The sequence below is a fragment of the Streptopelia decaocto genome (genome assembly GCF_964273445.1).
Source record: "Streptopelia decaocto genome assembly, chromosome: 26".
NCBI classification, from domain to species: Eukaryota; Metazoa; Chordata; class Aves; order Columbiformes; family Columbidae; genus Streptopelia; species Streptopelia decaocto.
The window spans coordinates 2,834,579-2,850,550 of NC_138681.1; the positions used below are offsets into that span (position 1 = coordinate 2,834,579).

The following is a 15,972-nucleotide window of genomic DNA, read 5'->3' on the forward strand; positions in this document are numbered from 1 at the left end:
CAGCCTGGCCATTGGCCTGGGACCTGTGCACCCCTGGGCAGAGCATGGTGTCCCTGGATGAGAACATCCCCCTGGAGCAGGCAGGGGAGGGCTCTGGAAAGCACCAGCCATGATAACAGCTAGTCCATTTCTGTGCTCTGGGACATCTCCCACCTAAAAAGAACCTCCCAACAGTCAGGAACACCCTGGGATCAGAGTGAGCCTCTGGTTACACCCAGGTGATGATGGTCCTGCCTGGCCCAAGCTCTGCAGGGGCTGAGCAGTTACAGCTTCGTCATCATCTGGGCCAGTTCTCCTGGACCCCAACGGCTCACACACTGCGGTGCTGGGGGAGCGTGCTGGGCGGCACAGAGGACCTTGTGTGGGACCCTTTGTCTGAGCACACCTGTGGCTGTGAGTGTGTGGCAGACACACACCTCGAGTGCTCTGGTGCTGTAGAGAAGGGGAGGAGGGTCTTGGATGTGTTTGTGTCACCAGCACTTCCCCAACAGCTTCCCCCGGGATGTGCAATGGCAGTTTGGCCATGGCTTGCTTGGGGGTGATGTGGGACATGGGCAAGTAAGTGCCAGAGGGCTCTGGGAACTCCCAGGTTTTTTGGTGTTTTTTTCCAGGATTTGTCCGTCTGGTGGACGGGAAGAGCCGCTGCTCAGGACGTGTGGAGATCCATGATGGGAACCAATGGAAAACTGTTTGTGGTTCCCGCTTTGGCCCCAAGGCTGCTGAGGTGGTCTGCAGGGAGCTGCAGTGCGGCGTGGCCCTGCCTGTGTCTGGAGGAGGTCACTTTGGAGAAGGGGCTGGTCCCGTGTGGGATGGAGAGCTGCAGTGTGTGGGGAATGAGTCCCTCCTGTCCTCCTGCCCCACGGGGTCCTCCAGGGACCAGGCCTGCCCCCAGATGAACAGCGCTGCTGTCAGCTGCACACGTGAGGACTCGGGGTGGGGTGTTGAACACTGGGATAAAACCCACACTGAGGAGGGGACAGTTTGGGATTGTGGAGACAGGGGAACTGGGGCATCTGTTCCCACAGGCTGGCAGAGACCTGACCCTCCTGGGGATCACAGACAAGGGCAGGGCTGGGCTGATGCCCCAGGACAAAGAGGGGCCATGGGCTGGGAAGGCTCCCTGGGATCAACATGTTGCTCCACAGGGGACACACAAAGGCCTGAGATGATGAGCTGGGAAGTACTCAGGGCAGACTGTGGCCCAGGGGAGCTGGGGGCCCTGGGAGAAGCAGCAGCGTGTGCTTGGGGATCCCTGGGAACAGGTGTCTTCCCAGGGTGCTGGCTGGGGAGGAGCAGGTGCTCTAGGTGGGCCTGGGCCAGGGTCAGGTTGGAGGGTCTGTTAGGGTAGAAGGAAGTGCTGAAAGCTCTGAGGTCACAAATGACCCAGCAGGGCTGGAACTGGTCACCCCAGCCTTGGACAGCCTGTGGCTACAGAAGGGACCTCTGCACCACAATGGGAACACCATGCAGGGGAGGGGCCTCCCACCCTGACACCCACAGTGCGGGGGCTTAATGCTGATCAGACTGGTCCTGTGTCAGTGTTTGAAGGTGCTGCGGAGGTGAGGCTGGTGGATGGCGGCAGGCGCTGTGCCGGGAGAGTGGAGGTGAAACACCAGGGACAGTGGGGGACCGTGTGTGGTCACTACTGGGACATGAACGATGCAGCAGTGGTTTGTAAGCAGCTGGGCTGTGGGTCTGCTGTTGGAGCTCACCAGTACGGACACTTTGGGGCAGGATCTGGCCCCATTTGGATGGATGATGTTGGCTGCAAAGGCACCGAATCTGCCCTGTCTGACTGCAAACATGCAGGATGGGGTGAACATAACTGTGCTCACATTCTCGACGCTGGAGTGACATGTTCAGGTAAGGGGTCATCCATTTCTCACCTTTAGTGGATGGGGTTGGGGAACAGAACAGGCTGTGCCATAGGGAGCAACAATCATGCTGGATCTGGGCCCAGTGATGCTGGACATGCTGCTGAGCTGGGACTGTCATTGCTGGTGTAACTGGTCCCTGGGGAAAGCTGTGACAGGCCTGACGGGACAGGACCCTGTGCAGGCAGCGCTGACCAGCTGCCCAGCCCCTCCTGCCCACCCACAGCTCCCCACACTGACCCATGAAACAGGGTCTTTGCCAGCTCTTACTGACTCTCCTCTGTGCTGCTGTCACCCTCTGAGGCAGCTGAGGCCAGGGGGACATGCGGGTCTCTTGTCCCCAGCCTGGCCATTGGCCTGGGACCTGTGCACCCCTGGGCAGAGCACGGTGTCCCTGGATGAGAACATCCCCCTGGAGCAGGCAGGGGAGGGCTCTGGAAAGTGCAAATCATGATAACAGCTGCTCCAATTCTGTGCTCTGGGACACCTCCCACCTAAAAGGAACCTCCCAACAGTCAGGTACACCCTGGGATCAGAGTGAGCCTCTGGTTGCACCAGGTGATGATGGTCCTGCCTGGCCCAAGCTCTGCAGGGGCTGAGCAGCTGCAGCTTCGTCATCATCTGGGCCAGTTCTCCTGGAGCCCAACGGCTCACACGGCTGTGGTGCTGGGGGAGCGCGCCGGGCAGCACAGAGGACCTTGTGTGGGACCCTTTGTCTGAGCACACCTGTGGCTGTGAGTGTGTGGCAGACACACACCTCGAGTGCTCTGGTGCTGTAGAGAAGGGGAGGAGGGTCTTGGATGTGTTTGTGGCACCAGCACTTCCCCAACAGCTTCCCCAGGGATGTGCAATGGCAGTTTGGCCATGGTTTGCTTGGGGTGACGTGGGATGTGGACATGTAACTGTCAGAGATTTCTGGGGAGCTCCCAGGTGTGGTGTTGGGTTTGTGTGTTTGGTTGCTTTTTGTTTCTTTGTTTGGTTAGGTTTGATTGCTTATTTTCTATTGGTTTGTTTTTCCCCCATCCAGGATTTTTCCATCTGGTGGACGGGAACAGCCGCTGCTCAGGACGTGTGGAGATCCATGATGGGAACCAGTGGAAAACTGTTTGTGGTTCCCGCTTTGGCCCCAAGGCTGCTGAGGTGGTCTGCAGGGAGCTGCAGTGCGGCGTGGCCCTGCCTGTGTCTGGAGGAGGTCACTTTGGAGAAGGGGCTGGTCCCGTGTGGGATGGAGAGCTGCAGTGTGTGGGGAATGAGTCCCTCCTGTCCTCCTGCCCCACGGGGTCCTCCAGGGACCAGGCCTGCCCCCAGATGAACAGCGCTGCTGTCAGCTGCACACGTGAGGAATTGGGGTGGGGTGTTGAACGCTGGGCCTGTGCCGGGGGTTGGGGACAGAGCAAGGACTGCGCTGGGTGGGTGTAGGGCCGGAGGGGTCATGGGACAGCCTGCAGCATGAAAATCGTGCAGAAGGAGAAGAAAGGCCTCTGTCCCTCTGGCCTTTCCACCAGCTACCAAAGGTACAAAAGCACCAACCTGCCATCTCTGAATGCTTCTTTGTCTCTGTCTACTCTCCCATGGCTGTCCTAGGAGCCCCGCACCACTGAGGCCCCAGAGGCAGGCAGGACAATGGAGGAGTTTGCCTGGGTTGATGAGGACTGGGTTAGGAAGCAGTTAGGCAATCTGGACACCATAAATCCATGGGTCCAGATGGGATGCACCGGCGGGTGCTGAGGGAGCTGGCTGAGGTCATTGCTGGTCCGCTCTCCATCATCTTTGCTAAGTTGTGGCAAACGGGAGAGGTGCCTGAGGACTGGAGGAAAGCAAATGTCACTGCAGTCTTCAAAAAGGGCAAGAAGGAGGACCCGGGTAACTCTAGACCGGTCAGCCTCACCTCCCTCCCTGGGAAACTGATGGAACAACTTATCCTTGATGCCATCTCAAGCCATATCAGGAATAAGAGGGTCATTAGGGGCAGTCAACATGGCTTCACCAAGGGGAAGTCGTGCTTGACCAACCTCATTGACTTTTATGAGGACATAACAAGGTGGATGGATGACGGCAGAGCGGTGGATGTGATCTACCTTGACTTGAGTAAGGCATTTGACACAGTCTGCACAGCATCCTCACAGCTGAACTGAGGGAGTACGGTCTGCAGTGAGGGTAACAGAACACTGGACCAGGTTGCCCAGGGATGTTCTGGAGTCTGCTATTCTGCAGACATTCAAAACCCACCTGGACACCTTCCTGTGTAACCTCATCTGGGTGTTCCTGCTCCAGCGGGAGGGTTGGACTGGATGAGCTTTGAGGTCCCTTCCAATCCCTAACATTGTGTGATTCTGTGATTCTCCCCTCCTCTGTCCCCAGAGTACACAGGGTTCAGGCTGGTGAACGGCAGCACAGCGTGTGCGGGGAGGGTGGAGGTCCAGATGCTGGGAAGCTGGGGGACCCTCTGTGCCTCCTGCTGGGATCTCTTGGATGCCCACGTTCTGTGTCGTCAACTCAACTGTGGGTTTGCTGAGTCCATTCCTGGAGGAGAGCATTTTGGGAGAGAGGCTGGCCCTGTCTGGAGAGACTCATTCCACTGTGACGGGACTGAAGCCCACCTGGGACAGTGCCCAGTGGCCACCCTGGGGGCCTCCCCGTGCTCCCCCGGGAACAACGCTGCTGTCATTTGCTCAGGTGAGTGCTGGGAAAATGGTGCATTAGCTCTGTTTCCCTTTGTGTGAGACATGGCCACCCAAAGCAGGGGTCCCATGGCAGCATCAGGCTGAATTTCTCCCTGGAGGGGTCCTGGGGGGCTTTCCCTGCTCAGACTGACCGCTCTGCTCTGGGAGAGCTGCGGTCTGAACAGACACAGACACCTGTCCCCAGGGCAGCGCCTTAGGCCCTGGTACCACTGCCCGGCCCGGGTTCCGTAGGATGAGCCCAGGACAGGCTGGTGGGGCTCTGCTCCATCCCTGTGGCTGCAGACAAACACATCCCATCCCCACAGAGAGCCCTGCAGAGCCTCATCCCACCACCCGCAGCAGCAGACCCGGTGTGAGCTGCAGACAGGGCCTGGGCTTTGCCCTCGCTTCTTGTCAGCACAGGGCTCACTCTCGCCCTGTTTGGTCGGACACCCCCCTTGCCCTCCTCCCTGGAGGCTGCCGTGCTGCCCGGTGCCGCTGATGGCTGCGGCTCCTCTGCTCTCCCCAGGCCCAGCCGACTCTGCGTCCCTGCGGCTGGTGGGCGGCGGGAGCCGGTGCGACGGGCGAGTGGAGATCTTCCAGCGCGGGACGTGGGGCAGAGTGCTGGACGACCAGTGGGACGTGCGGGAGGCCAGCGTGGTGTGCCGGCAGCTGCGGTGTGGAGGGGCAGAAAAAGCCTACAGCCCCCCAAAGCCTGAGCGAGGGACGGGCCCCGTGGGGCTGCGAGGGGCCCGGTGCGCAGGGCACGAGGCCAGCCTGACCCTCTGCAACACCTCCCTGCCCAGGAGTGCCCTGCTGGGAGGGGTTGTGGAGGACGTGGGAGTCATTTGCTGGGGTGAGCGGCGCTGCACGAGCCGCCAGATGATGGGGTGGGGGGCAGCCACCCCCTGACCGCTCCTGGGCTTTCTCCCCACTGCAGGGAGCCGGCGGGTCCGGCTGGTGAACGGGCCGGGGCGCTGCGCAGGGAGAGTGGAGATCTACTACCAGGGCAGCTGGGGGACCGTCTGTGACGATGGCTGGGACCTGTCTGATGCCGCCGTCGTGTGCCACCAGCTGGGCTGCGGAGGGGCGGTGGAGGCGGCCGGCTCCGCTCGCTTCGGGGAAGGCTCCGGGCAGATCTGGCTGGACGGTGTGAACTGCTCCGGGGCCGAAGCTGCTCTCTGGGACTGCGCTGCCGGGCCCTGGGGGCAGCACGACTGCGGGCACAAGGAGGACGCGGGCGCCGTGTGCTCAGGTGTGTGCCGGGAGCTGTGCCGGATGGTTCCCGGGATGCCAGGACGCAGGGAAAGCCGGGCATGGCCAAGGCTGGCCCTGGCTGAGCCCCTGCCTGAGCCCGGCCTACAGACACCCCTGCACGGTGCCCTCAGTTCACCGGGGTCCCTGGGGAGCTCAGTGTCCCCCAGGGTGAGCGGGGAGAGCAGGGGCTGTGTCCATCAGGGACTTCTCCCTGCCCTGGGTGCAAGGGGGACTTGCTGACCCTGCCCTGCCTGGCTGGGGGCCTGGGGAGCGCAGGGGTGTCCTGGCTCCCACAGCCCCACACCAGCCTGTTCTCTTGCTGCCTTTCCTCCCAGAGTTTGTGGCCCTGAGGCTGGAGAACAGTGACGGCTGCTCCAGGCGCCTCCAGGTTTTCTACAACGGGACGTGGGGGAGCGTTTGCTCCAGCTCGATGACTCGTGACACGGTGTCGCTGGTGTGCAAGGAGCTGGGCTGCGGGGATGGAGGATCCCTGGAAACAGGCCTGCCCTATGGCAGGGTGTCTGGCCCTGCCTGGCTGGATTACGTGCAGTGTGAGAAGGGAACCAGCTCCTTCTGGCAGTGTCCATCTGCTCCCTGGGACCCACAGTCGTGCGATGACCTGCGAGAAGAGACCCACATCACCTGCAATGGTAACTCTGAGCCACTCGGGCACCGGTGCCACCCCAGCTTCTGCTTCCCTCTGGGCACGGCCAAATGCAGAGAAAGAGCTTGGAGGGGTTTTCCTTGCCATGTCAGACTCTCCTGCTGCTGGTGGCACAGATGTGACCACAGTTCTCAGTGTCCCACATGTCCAGCAGCAGTTGCCACCCAGCAGGGAAGGCAGCGACATCTCCAAGTGGTCTCAGCAGAGACCAGAGAGGGTTCAGAGGAGCCTCCCCTCCATGGACACCCTCCTGCTGCTCTGTGACCAAGATGGCACACACAGGCACAGCAGAGCTCAGCCCCGCTCTCTTCTGCACAATCCCCGAGCCAGCCCCTTCACCACAGTGTTTCCTTCTTCAGGGGGACGCCCAGAAATGCCCCCAGAGCCTTTGGCCCCGTGCCCCAACTCCAGCAGCTGCACAGGTAGGGAGCTGCTCCTCCGCGTGCTCCTCTTGCCTGGCTCCTCTGCTGTCTGAGTGCCGTGGGAGCTCCTTGCCCTCTCCAGACAGGGAGAAGATCCGTGCCGTGGGAGGCGAGGACGGGTGCTCGGGCAGAGTGGAGCTCTGGCACCGCGGCTCCTGGGGGACAGTGTGCGATGACTCCTGGGACATGCAGGATGCCCAGGTGGCGTGCAGGCAGCTGGGCTGTGGCCCCGCGGTGTCTGCCCTGCACGAGGCTGCTTTTGGGGTGGGCCAAGGCCCCATCTGGCTGGAGCGGGTGGAGTGCTGGGGGACAGAGTCGTCTCTGCAGGACTGCTGGGCCCGGCCTGGGGACGGACGTGCTTGCCGGCATAAGGAAGACGCTGCCGTGCGCTGCTCGGGTGAGCGGGGGCTGGGACCCCTTGGTCAGGTATTGTCAGGGAGCTGGGAAAGGCCTTTCACCCGCTTGGTCCTGGCACGGCCCCTGAGCTCCCAAGAGCAGGAACGTTCACAGCATCACAGTGTCACAGAATGTTTGGGATTGGAAGGGACCTCAAAAGCTCATCCAGTGCAATCCCCCCATGGAGCAGGAACGCCCAGGTGAGGTCGCACAGGAACATGTCCAGGGGGTTGGAATGTCTGCAGAGAAGGAGACTCCACAACCCCCTGGGCAGCCTGTTCCAGGCTCTGTCACCCTCACTGAGAAGAAGTTTCTTCTCATATTTAAGTGGAACCTCTTGTGTTCCAGCTTGATCCCATTACCCCTTGTCCTACCATTGTTTGCCACCCAGAAGAGCCTGGCTCCATCCTCGTGCCACTCACCCTTTAGATATTTATAAACATTAATAAGGTCGCCCCTCAGTCTCCTCTTCTCCAAACTAAAGAGCCCCAGCTCCCTCAGCCTTTCTTCATAAGGGAGATGCTCCACTCCCTTCAGCATCTTCGTTGCCCTGCGCTGGACCCTCTCCAGCAGTTCCCTGTCCTAACGTTCCTGTGGGGGCAGCAGCTGGTGCCAAGCAGGGAGCAGCCTCGGTGGAACTGGGTGTCCTTGGGCCACTGCCCGTGGGGCCCTGCAGCTCCAGGACCATCCACCCCCGGGCTGCCTGTGCCACCCTGCCCGCCGCCCAGAGCGGAGGCCCCCGGGGCCTGTCCTGGGTCCCTTTCTGGCACTACGGGAGGGGCAATTGGGGTGGGATGTGTCAGGGACACTACAGACACACACCGGGGTGTTGCAGGGGAGGCTCCCTGGTACGTGCACTCCCACCCCCTCAGCCCAGCTCTCCTTTTCCTCTCTGCAGCTGCACCCAGGACAGCAGCATCCCCACCCCGAGCAGGTAACTCGTCCTCCCCAGGGCTGGGTATCCCAGGGCCGGGCTCTGACCCACAGTGGGGTGCAAGGGGCTCCTTGCTGGAGCGTGAAACTCCCAGGAGGGAGTGGTTGTGTGGGGGTTGAGGAGGGGGTGAAATTCAGTCAGCAGGGTGGAAGCTTCTCCATCACTCACCCCCCTGCTGCCTTGTGCGATGGGGTCAGACCATTTTGAGAGGAAATGGCCTCAAGTTGGCCCAGGGAAGGTTCAGATTGGATATTAGGAAAAAATTTGTCAGAGAGAGGATTGTGAAGCAGTGGAACAGGCTGCCCAGGGAAGTGATTGAGTCACCATTCCTGGAGGGGTTTAAAAGGCATTTGGACGAGGTTCTTAAGGACACGGCTTAGTGCTAGACTTAGGTTATGTTTGGACTCAATGATCTTGAGGGTCAGTCGTGGTTGAGACGGACAAACGACATGGACCAAGTTCTTCCAGGATGAAAGCAGTAGATGCCATTTATTGCCACAAGTGCATTTTTATACAGTTTTACCAATTCATGTGTCTCTTCAATCTTGGTTACAAGTTACAGCAGTAACATCTCATGGGCTATTTTTGCTCTCATCAGTGTTGCTCTTCTACTCCCTTCTCTCTCACGGGTACATCCTGAACATCTCCAGATACTCCTTTACTCCCATCTTTCTCATGGGTGGGCCTTCATATCTTCAAGGCTGATTTCTGTTCCCATGCCCTTCGTCAGGGAATCCACGGACCCACCGTAGTCCCCCACAAGGGTCTCTTCCAACTGAAATGATTCTGTGATTTTATGATTCTATGACTGGTGCTGCCCCCACCTCTCCCAGGGCTGGTGCTGTTCTTCCATGTTCTTGCCCGTGCAGATCCCACCCGGGGCCGTCCGACTGTCAGTGGGAGAATCTCAGTGCCCGTCATCATCTGCATCATCCTGGGGGCCCTTCTCTGCCTGCTCCTGGCCCTGCTGGCCGGGCAAGCGCTCAGGGCCAGGGCTGGGCGCAGAGGTGGGTCCTTCCACAGAGCTCCCAGTGATGCCTCCTGGAGGGGCTGGGGGTGCTGCGGGGGGTCAGTAAGAGGCACCAGCAGAGCTGAGGGGAGGAGACTGTGTGCTGCCACCTGCCCCACGCACCCCATTGACTGTCTGGCCATAGGGCACCAGCAGCAAAGGGCTGGAGAGAGCCCAGAGGTGGTGGGAGCAAGAGATGGGGCAAGGAGAGACATGGCAGAGCAGGACTGTAGGAGATGTTATCCTGGGGGAGAAGTTATCCTGGGGGAGAAGTTATTCTGGGGGAGATGGCCAAGGCTGGCAGTGCTCTGGGTAGTGCTGGAGGGCGCTCTGGGGCAAAGGAGAAGACAGGAGGACCTCAGGGCAGCAGGGCCCATCTCCATGGAGTCAGGCCCCAGGCTGACCCTCTGCCCAGCCCTGCCTGCCCTTGGTAGGGCGGGGGCCCTGCTATGGACTCGTGGGGCAGACAGGGTTCGGCTCCAGGTGGAGGGGAAGCACGGGAGCTGCTCTGGGGTCAGACAAGGGGTTGACCCAGGGGCCAGAGGCGCTTGAGCACTGTCTCCAAGGGGCAGATGTGAGGGTCATGCTGCCCCAAATCTTCTTCACAGTGATGTGGCCCTCACTGGGGATGTGGCAGCTGTTCCTGGACAGCACCCTGGGGCTGTGCTGTTGGAGCAGTCCTGGGCTGGGCCAAGGAACAGGTTTGGGGAGCACAGTGGGGTCCCGTTGCCCCTCTGCCTGTCCCCATGCCAGCTCTGCCTCTGTCCCCAGGCTCCAGGACAGCCCAGGAGCTCTTCCCCGAGGCCGTGTACGAGGAGATCGGGCACAGCCCAGCGTGGGAGAAGCAGGCGAGGTTTGGTCGCTCAGGTGGGTGTGGGCACATCTGCAGGACCCTTTCCCCTGGCCCCTCCCCAGGGCTGATCCCCTGAAGCCCCCAGCCCGTGGTCCCAGCGGTGCTGGGGCTGTGTGGTCTGTGGGGAGAGCACCCTGGCCCTGGGCCCGGGAGAGGAGCTGCCTCCCAACCCGCTTTGCCCATGGCAGCTGGACAGCCCCTCTCTTCCTGCCCCTGCACCCGTTGACGAGTGAGGGAAGAGCTGTCCTGGGGCAGCTCTGGGAGCACCTTTGAGACAGGGCTTGTCCCAGGGAGCAGGGTGAATTCCCAGCCCTCCTCCCCATGCAGCCCCAGCTCTGTGGGTCCCCTCCCCAGCAGTGCTGACCACGAACAAGGTCAGTGGGCTCGTCCCATAACTCTCACTGCACATCTCTCCAGGCTCCTCTTCAGAGCAGTCCCTGACCCAGCTGCAGCCCTACCCTGGGCACCGAGAGGAGGAGAATGGTCTGGGATCAGCACCAGGTAATGAAGCAGGAAGGGGCTGATCTGCCTGCAGACAAGTGAAGGACAGAGGTGTCACTGGGTGTCACCGTCAGAGATGGGGAGGACCTGGGGGTCTCCTGTGCTGCTGCCAACAGCAGCGCCTCCCATCCTCTGCTCTGCAGGATGGATCTGCTCACTGTCACCAGCTCCCCTCTCTTTTCAGGTGTTCCTGTTCTGCCTGGGGGTGACCCAGTGGATGGCTACGATGATGCCAGGGAGGTTTCTCACCCTGGGGAGGACGATACCCCTGAACAGGGAGCTCAGGAAATGCCCAGGGTGCCAGCGGAGGGAGCAGGACCCAGCGATGCACCCAGAGGTGAGAGGGAAACTCAGCGCGGCTGGTTCCTGGGGTGCCATCCCCACGGCCACCCTGGTTGCTGCTGCACTGAGACCTAAACCTCCCGGGAAGGGGGAACCTGCCCCAGGAGTTTCCTGTGGAGGGACCGAAGGGTGGGAGAAGGAGCTGAGTGTGGTGAGGAGCAGGGGGGAGGTGATGCACAGACCCCATGGGGTGAGCTGCAATTCCCGCATTGCTGCTTGCAGGGGGAAGCCTGTGCTCCCAGAGAAGCGCCGGGGTCCCTGGAGCTGAAGGAGACACCGCGTCCCTGTCCCCGGGGAGCACGGGCTATGATGACGCTGAAGAGATCTCTCTGGCACATCTGTGACACACAAAGGCTGTGACAGAGCTGGGCGCACAGCAGCACCTGAGCCCCCGGCCAGGAGAGCCCGTCCCTGCTGTGCAGGTGGGTGCAGCGGGAGGGAGGAGAGGTCCGTGCAGCTGGGAGAGCCGCGAGCACCGGGAACCGCCTCCCTTTGCCCACGGGCAGCACAAACAGCACAGAGTTTCCTCTACTTTCCCCTTTTTTCCACTGTGTACCATATTTGTTCTTATTGAAAGTGTCGGTGGACTTTGACTTGGAGCTGGTTTATGTCTGCCCAGGCGTCAGCAAATCTTCCTGAGTTTGATCAGGGGCGGCAGAGACCAAAAACACCCCTGGGGTGGTTTCCATCCTGCTTGCCACAGGCAGTTCCTAGTCAAAATGACTCTCTAACAGGTCCCATGATGCTCCCCAGTGCCCATCTCTTCACCCCGAGATTCCCCAGCTGCTCTTTCCCCCAGGCCCTGCCTGGGCCAGGCTGGTCCCACAGTGCAGAGGCCATGACAGAGCTGCTGTGCCAGGGTAAGTCCTGGCTGTGACCCCACAGATGTGAGCCCTGAGGTCATCACCGTGCCCTTTAAACTCCAGATGGCCCAGAGGGGATCACACCCCAGATCACCTCCCACAACGGTCAGCAGGCAGCTGTGCTCCCCATGCCCGGCACAGGGTGCGGAGCCACTTTCTGGGACACGCAGGGCTGGGGTTCCCTCTGCTCTGGCTCTGCCAGGGCCCCAGTCTCCATGAGCTGCTCCTGCTGCCTTGGGCCGTCACAGACCCCGAGCACTCTTGTCACAGCCACAGAGCCGCGTTCTTCCTGAGCAGGGGCTGTGAGGCCCCCCGGGGACATCCTGGGTCATCCTGGGTCTTGGTGGCCTCACGGGGTCCAGGGATGGGACATCTTGACCTTGGGAGCCCAAGGGGGCTGGAGATGGGACATCTTGGGTGCAGGGATGGGACATCCTGCATCTTGGTGGCCCTAAGTGTCCATGGATGGGACATCTTGGGTGTTGGTGGCTTCACACGGTCCAGGGATGGGACACTTTGGCCTGGATGGCCCAAAGGCTCCAGGCATGAGACATCTTCGATGCAAGGATGGGACATCTTAGGACTTGGCGTCCCCAAAGTTTCCAAGGATGGGTTGACCTCGGTCTTGGTGGCTTCATGGGGTCCTTCTGGGCCTGGGTGGCCTAAAGTGTCTAGGGATGTGACATCTTGGATCCAGGGATGGGACATTTTAGGTCTTAGTGGCCCAAAGAGGGATGGGAGCGGGCGGGTGTCACGGTCCATTCGATGATGGACTCGTGATGGTTCTTTTACCTTGATCTCAGAGCGCAAAATTAAGGCGACCAAAAAGCCAAGGGGTTATAAGTCAATCAAGCAGTGTTGCTTTATTAATTTGCCCATAAAGCGGCACACAATAGAGAGAGAGTAAGGAAGAGAAAGGGGAAAGAAACGGGGAAAAGTGAAGGAAAAGATGAGAAATGAGGTTGCGTTCATCACCAGTCCAGTTCCAGAAGCTCCCTCTGGTCTCCGGTCCCATGGAGTCCGGCCGGTTCTCCGCCGTGGTTCGGGATCCTCTGGTGGGAAGATCTTCAACGGTGTCCATTCTGGAGTCACCTTTTATGCTTCTTCACCCCCCCTTGCTCCCATTGTTTCAACCCAGTCTCCTCCTTGATTTCTCAACCCAGGCTCGTACTGCGCAGGCTCGACAGATCCACGCTTTCTTTTGCCAACACTTACGTGTCCAGCATTCAGGGGTCTCTCTCTGGTCCACTGGGTGACCTCAGGACCCTTGGCGAGCTGCTGGGCATGCTCCTTTTTGTTGGCCATTGTTTGGGGGAGCAGGTGAGGGACACGTGTACCTGAGGCTGCAGGTGAGAACACACCTTCTGGACGGCAGCTCTTGTCCCTGGGTCAAAGAGACCCTCATGACAACAGCTTTCAGGAGGCGGGGGCTGGTTTGGCTGAAGCAGCAGCAAAGTCCACACAGCAGCCATTGTAAGCAGGAGCCCCCCCGAATCGGAGAAAACAGTTCAACACAATGCTGCTCCTCGGGCCTCTCTCCAAGTCATTGTCCGTCTGTTCTTTCAGTCAGGGCCTCAGTTCTCTCAGTTCTTGATGGCGATGGTCAGGCAAATACTGCTCCGTCTTCAGAACAACTCTCACAATCCCCCAACCCACTGGAGATCCCTCAACTCATTGGAGATCCCCCAACCATGGGAGATTCCCCAAACCCATTGAAGATCCCCCAACCCATTGGAGACCCCCAAAACCCAACCATGGGAGATCCCTCAACCCATTGGAGATCCCTCAATCGACTGGAGATCCCCCCCAACTCACTGGAGATCCCCCAACCCAGTGGACAGCCCCCCAATCCCATTGGAGATGCCCCAACACAGCCCATTGGAGGTCCCCAAACCCAATGGAGATGCTCCCCAAACCCCCTGGAGATCTCCCAACCCAACACATTGGAGATCCCCCAACCCCTTGGAGATGCCCCCCAACTCATTGGAGATTCCCCCCAACCCACGGAGATCCCCCTAAACCCATTGGAGATCCTCCCAAACACATTGGAGATCCCCCAGCCCACTGGAGAACCCCAAAACCCATTGGAGATCCCCCCAAACACATTAGAGATCCCCCAACCCAGTGGAGATCCCTCAACCCAACCATGGGAGATCCCCAAACCCCTTGGAGATCCCCCAATTCACTGGAGATCTCCTAAGCCACTGGAGATCCTCCAAAACCCATTGGAGATCCCCCCCACCCAACCACTGGAGATCCCCCAGCCCATTAAAGATCCCAGCCAACCAATTGGAGATCGCCCCAAACCCAAAGATGGGAGATCCCCTCAAACCCATTGGACACCCTCCAACCCACTGGAAATCCCCCCAAACCCAACCATGGGAGATGCCCCAACCCATTGGATGTCCCCCGAAACCCACTGGAGATCCCCCCCCAAACCTCCTGGAGATCTCCCAACCCAACCCAACCCACTGGAGATCCCTCGAAACCCATTGGAGATCCCCCCAAACACATTGGAGATCCCCCAGCCCACTGGAGATGCCTCAACCCAATCATGGGAGATCCCCCAACCCACTGGAGATTCCCCCAAACCCATGGGACACCCCCCCAAACTCACTGGAGATCCCCCAACCCATTGCAGATCTCCAAAACCCATTGGAGATCCCTCAAACCCATCAGAGGTCCCCCAACCCAACCATGGGAGATGCCCCAACCCATTGGATGTCCCCCCAAACCCATTGGAGATCCTCCATCCCATTGGAGATCCCCCCAATCCCATTGGAGATGCCCTCAAACACATTGGAGATTCCCCAGCCCACTGGAGATCCCTCAACCCAACCATGGGAGATCCCCCAACCCATTGGAGATCCCTCCAAACCCACTGGAGATCTCAAAAACCATTGGAGATCCCCCCAAACCCATTGGAGTTCCCCCAATTCACTGGAGATCCACCAAACCCACTGGAGATCCCCCAAGCCCATTGGAGTTCCCCCAATTCACTGAAGATCCCCCTAAGCCACTGCAGATCCTCTCAAACCCCTTGGAGATCCCCCAACACATTGGAGATTCCCCCAACCCAATCATGGGAGATCCCTCAACGCATTGGAGATCCCTCAATCGACTGGAGATCCCCCCCAACCCACTGGAGATCCCCCAACCCATTGGAGATCCCACCAAACCCATTAGAGATCCCCCAACCCAACCTTGGGAGATCCCCCAAACCCACTGGAGATCCACTAACCCATTGAAGATCCCACCAAACGCATTGGAGATCCCCCCCACCCAACCATTGGAGATCCCCCAGCCCATTAAAGATCCCAGCCAACCAATTGGAGATCGCCCCAAACCCAAAGATGGGAGATCCCCTCAAACCCATTGGACATCCCCCAACCCATTGGAAATCCCCCCAAACCCAACCATGGGAGATGCCCCAAACCATTGGACATCCCCCTCAAGCCATTGGAGATCCCCCAATCCACTAGAGATGCCCCCCAACCCATTGGTGATCCCCAAAGCCATTGGAGATCCCACAAAACCCATTGGAGATCCCCCAACCCAATGACAGGAGATCCCCCAAACCCATTGAAGATCCCCCAAGCCATTGGAAATCCCCCAACCCAACCATGGGAGATCCCCCAACCCACTGGAGACCCCCCCAAACCCATGGGAGACTCCCCAACCCATTGGAGATCCCCCCAACTCATTGGAGATCCCCCCAAACCCATTGGAGGTCCTCCAATTCACTGGAGATCCCCCTAACCCACTGGAGACCCCTCCAAACCCATTGGAGATCCCCCAACCCATTGCAGTTCTCCAAAACCCATTGGAGATCCCTCAAACGCATCAGAGGTCCCCCAGCCCAACCATGGGAGATGCCCCAACCCATTGGATGTCCCCCCAAACCCACTGGAGATCCTCCAACCCATTGGAGATCACCAAACCCACTGGAGATCCCCGCCCAAACCTCCTGGAGATCTCCCAACCCAACATATTGGAGATCCCCCAACCCATTGGAGATCCCCCCAAACACATTGGAGATCCCCCCCAACACACTGGAGATCCCCCGAAACCCATTGGAGATCCCCCCAATCCCATTGGAGATGCCCCCAAACACATTGGAGATTCCCCAGCCCACTGGAGATCCCTCAACCCAACCATGGGAGATCCCCCAACCCATTGGAGATCCCTCCAAAC

The 15,972-nt window shown here is 59.7% G+C and overlaps 1 protein-coding gene across 1 annotated transcript; it reads left to right on the forward strand.

Moving 5' to 3' along the window:
- Nucleotides 1–821: 821 nt before the first annotated feature.
- Nucleotides 822–11,554, forward strand: LOC309450356 (antigen WC1.1-like; the record flags this gene model as incomplete). The annotated part of the gene is made up of 13 exons (XM_082073175.1): nt 822–920; nt 1,540–1,863; nt 4,236–4,550; nt 5,073–5,393; nt 5,478–5,792; nt 6,130–6,444; nt 6,963–7,277; nt 8,175–8,210; nt 9,080–9,217; nt 9,991–10,086; nt 10,490–10,573; nt 10,758–10,910; nt 11,493–11,554. Exons 1-13 carry the CDS (start codon nt 893–895, stop codon nt 11,552–11,554), a joined length of 2,502 nt encoding a protein of 833 aa, XP_081929301.1. The 5' UTR covers nt 822–892.
- Nucleotides 11,555–15,972: the final 4,418 nt, after the last annotated feature.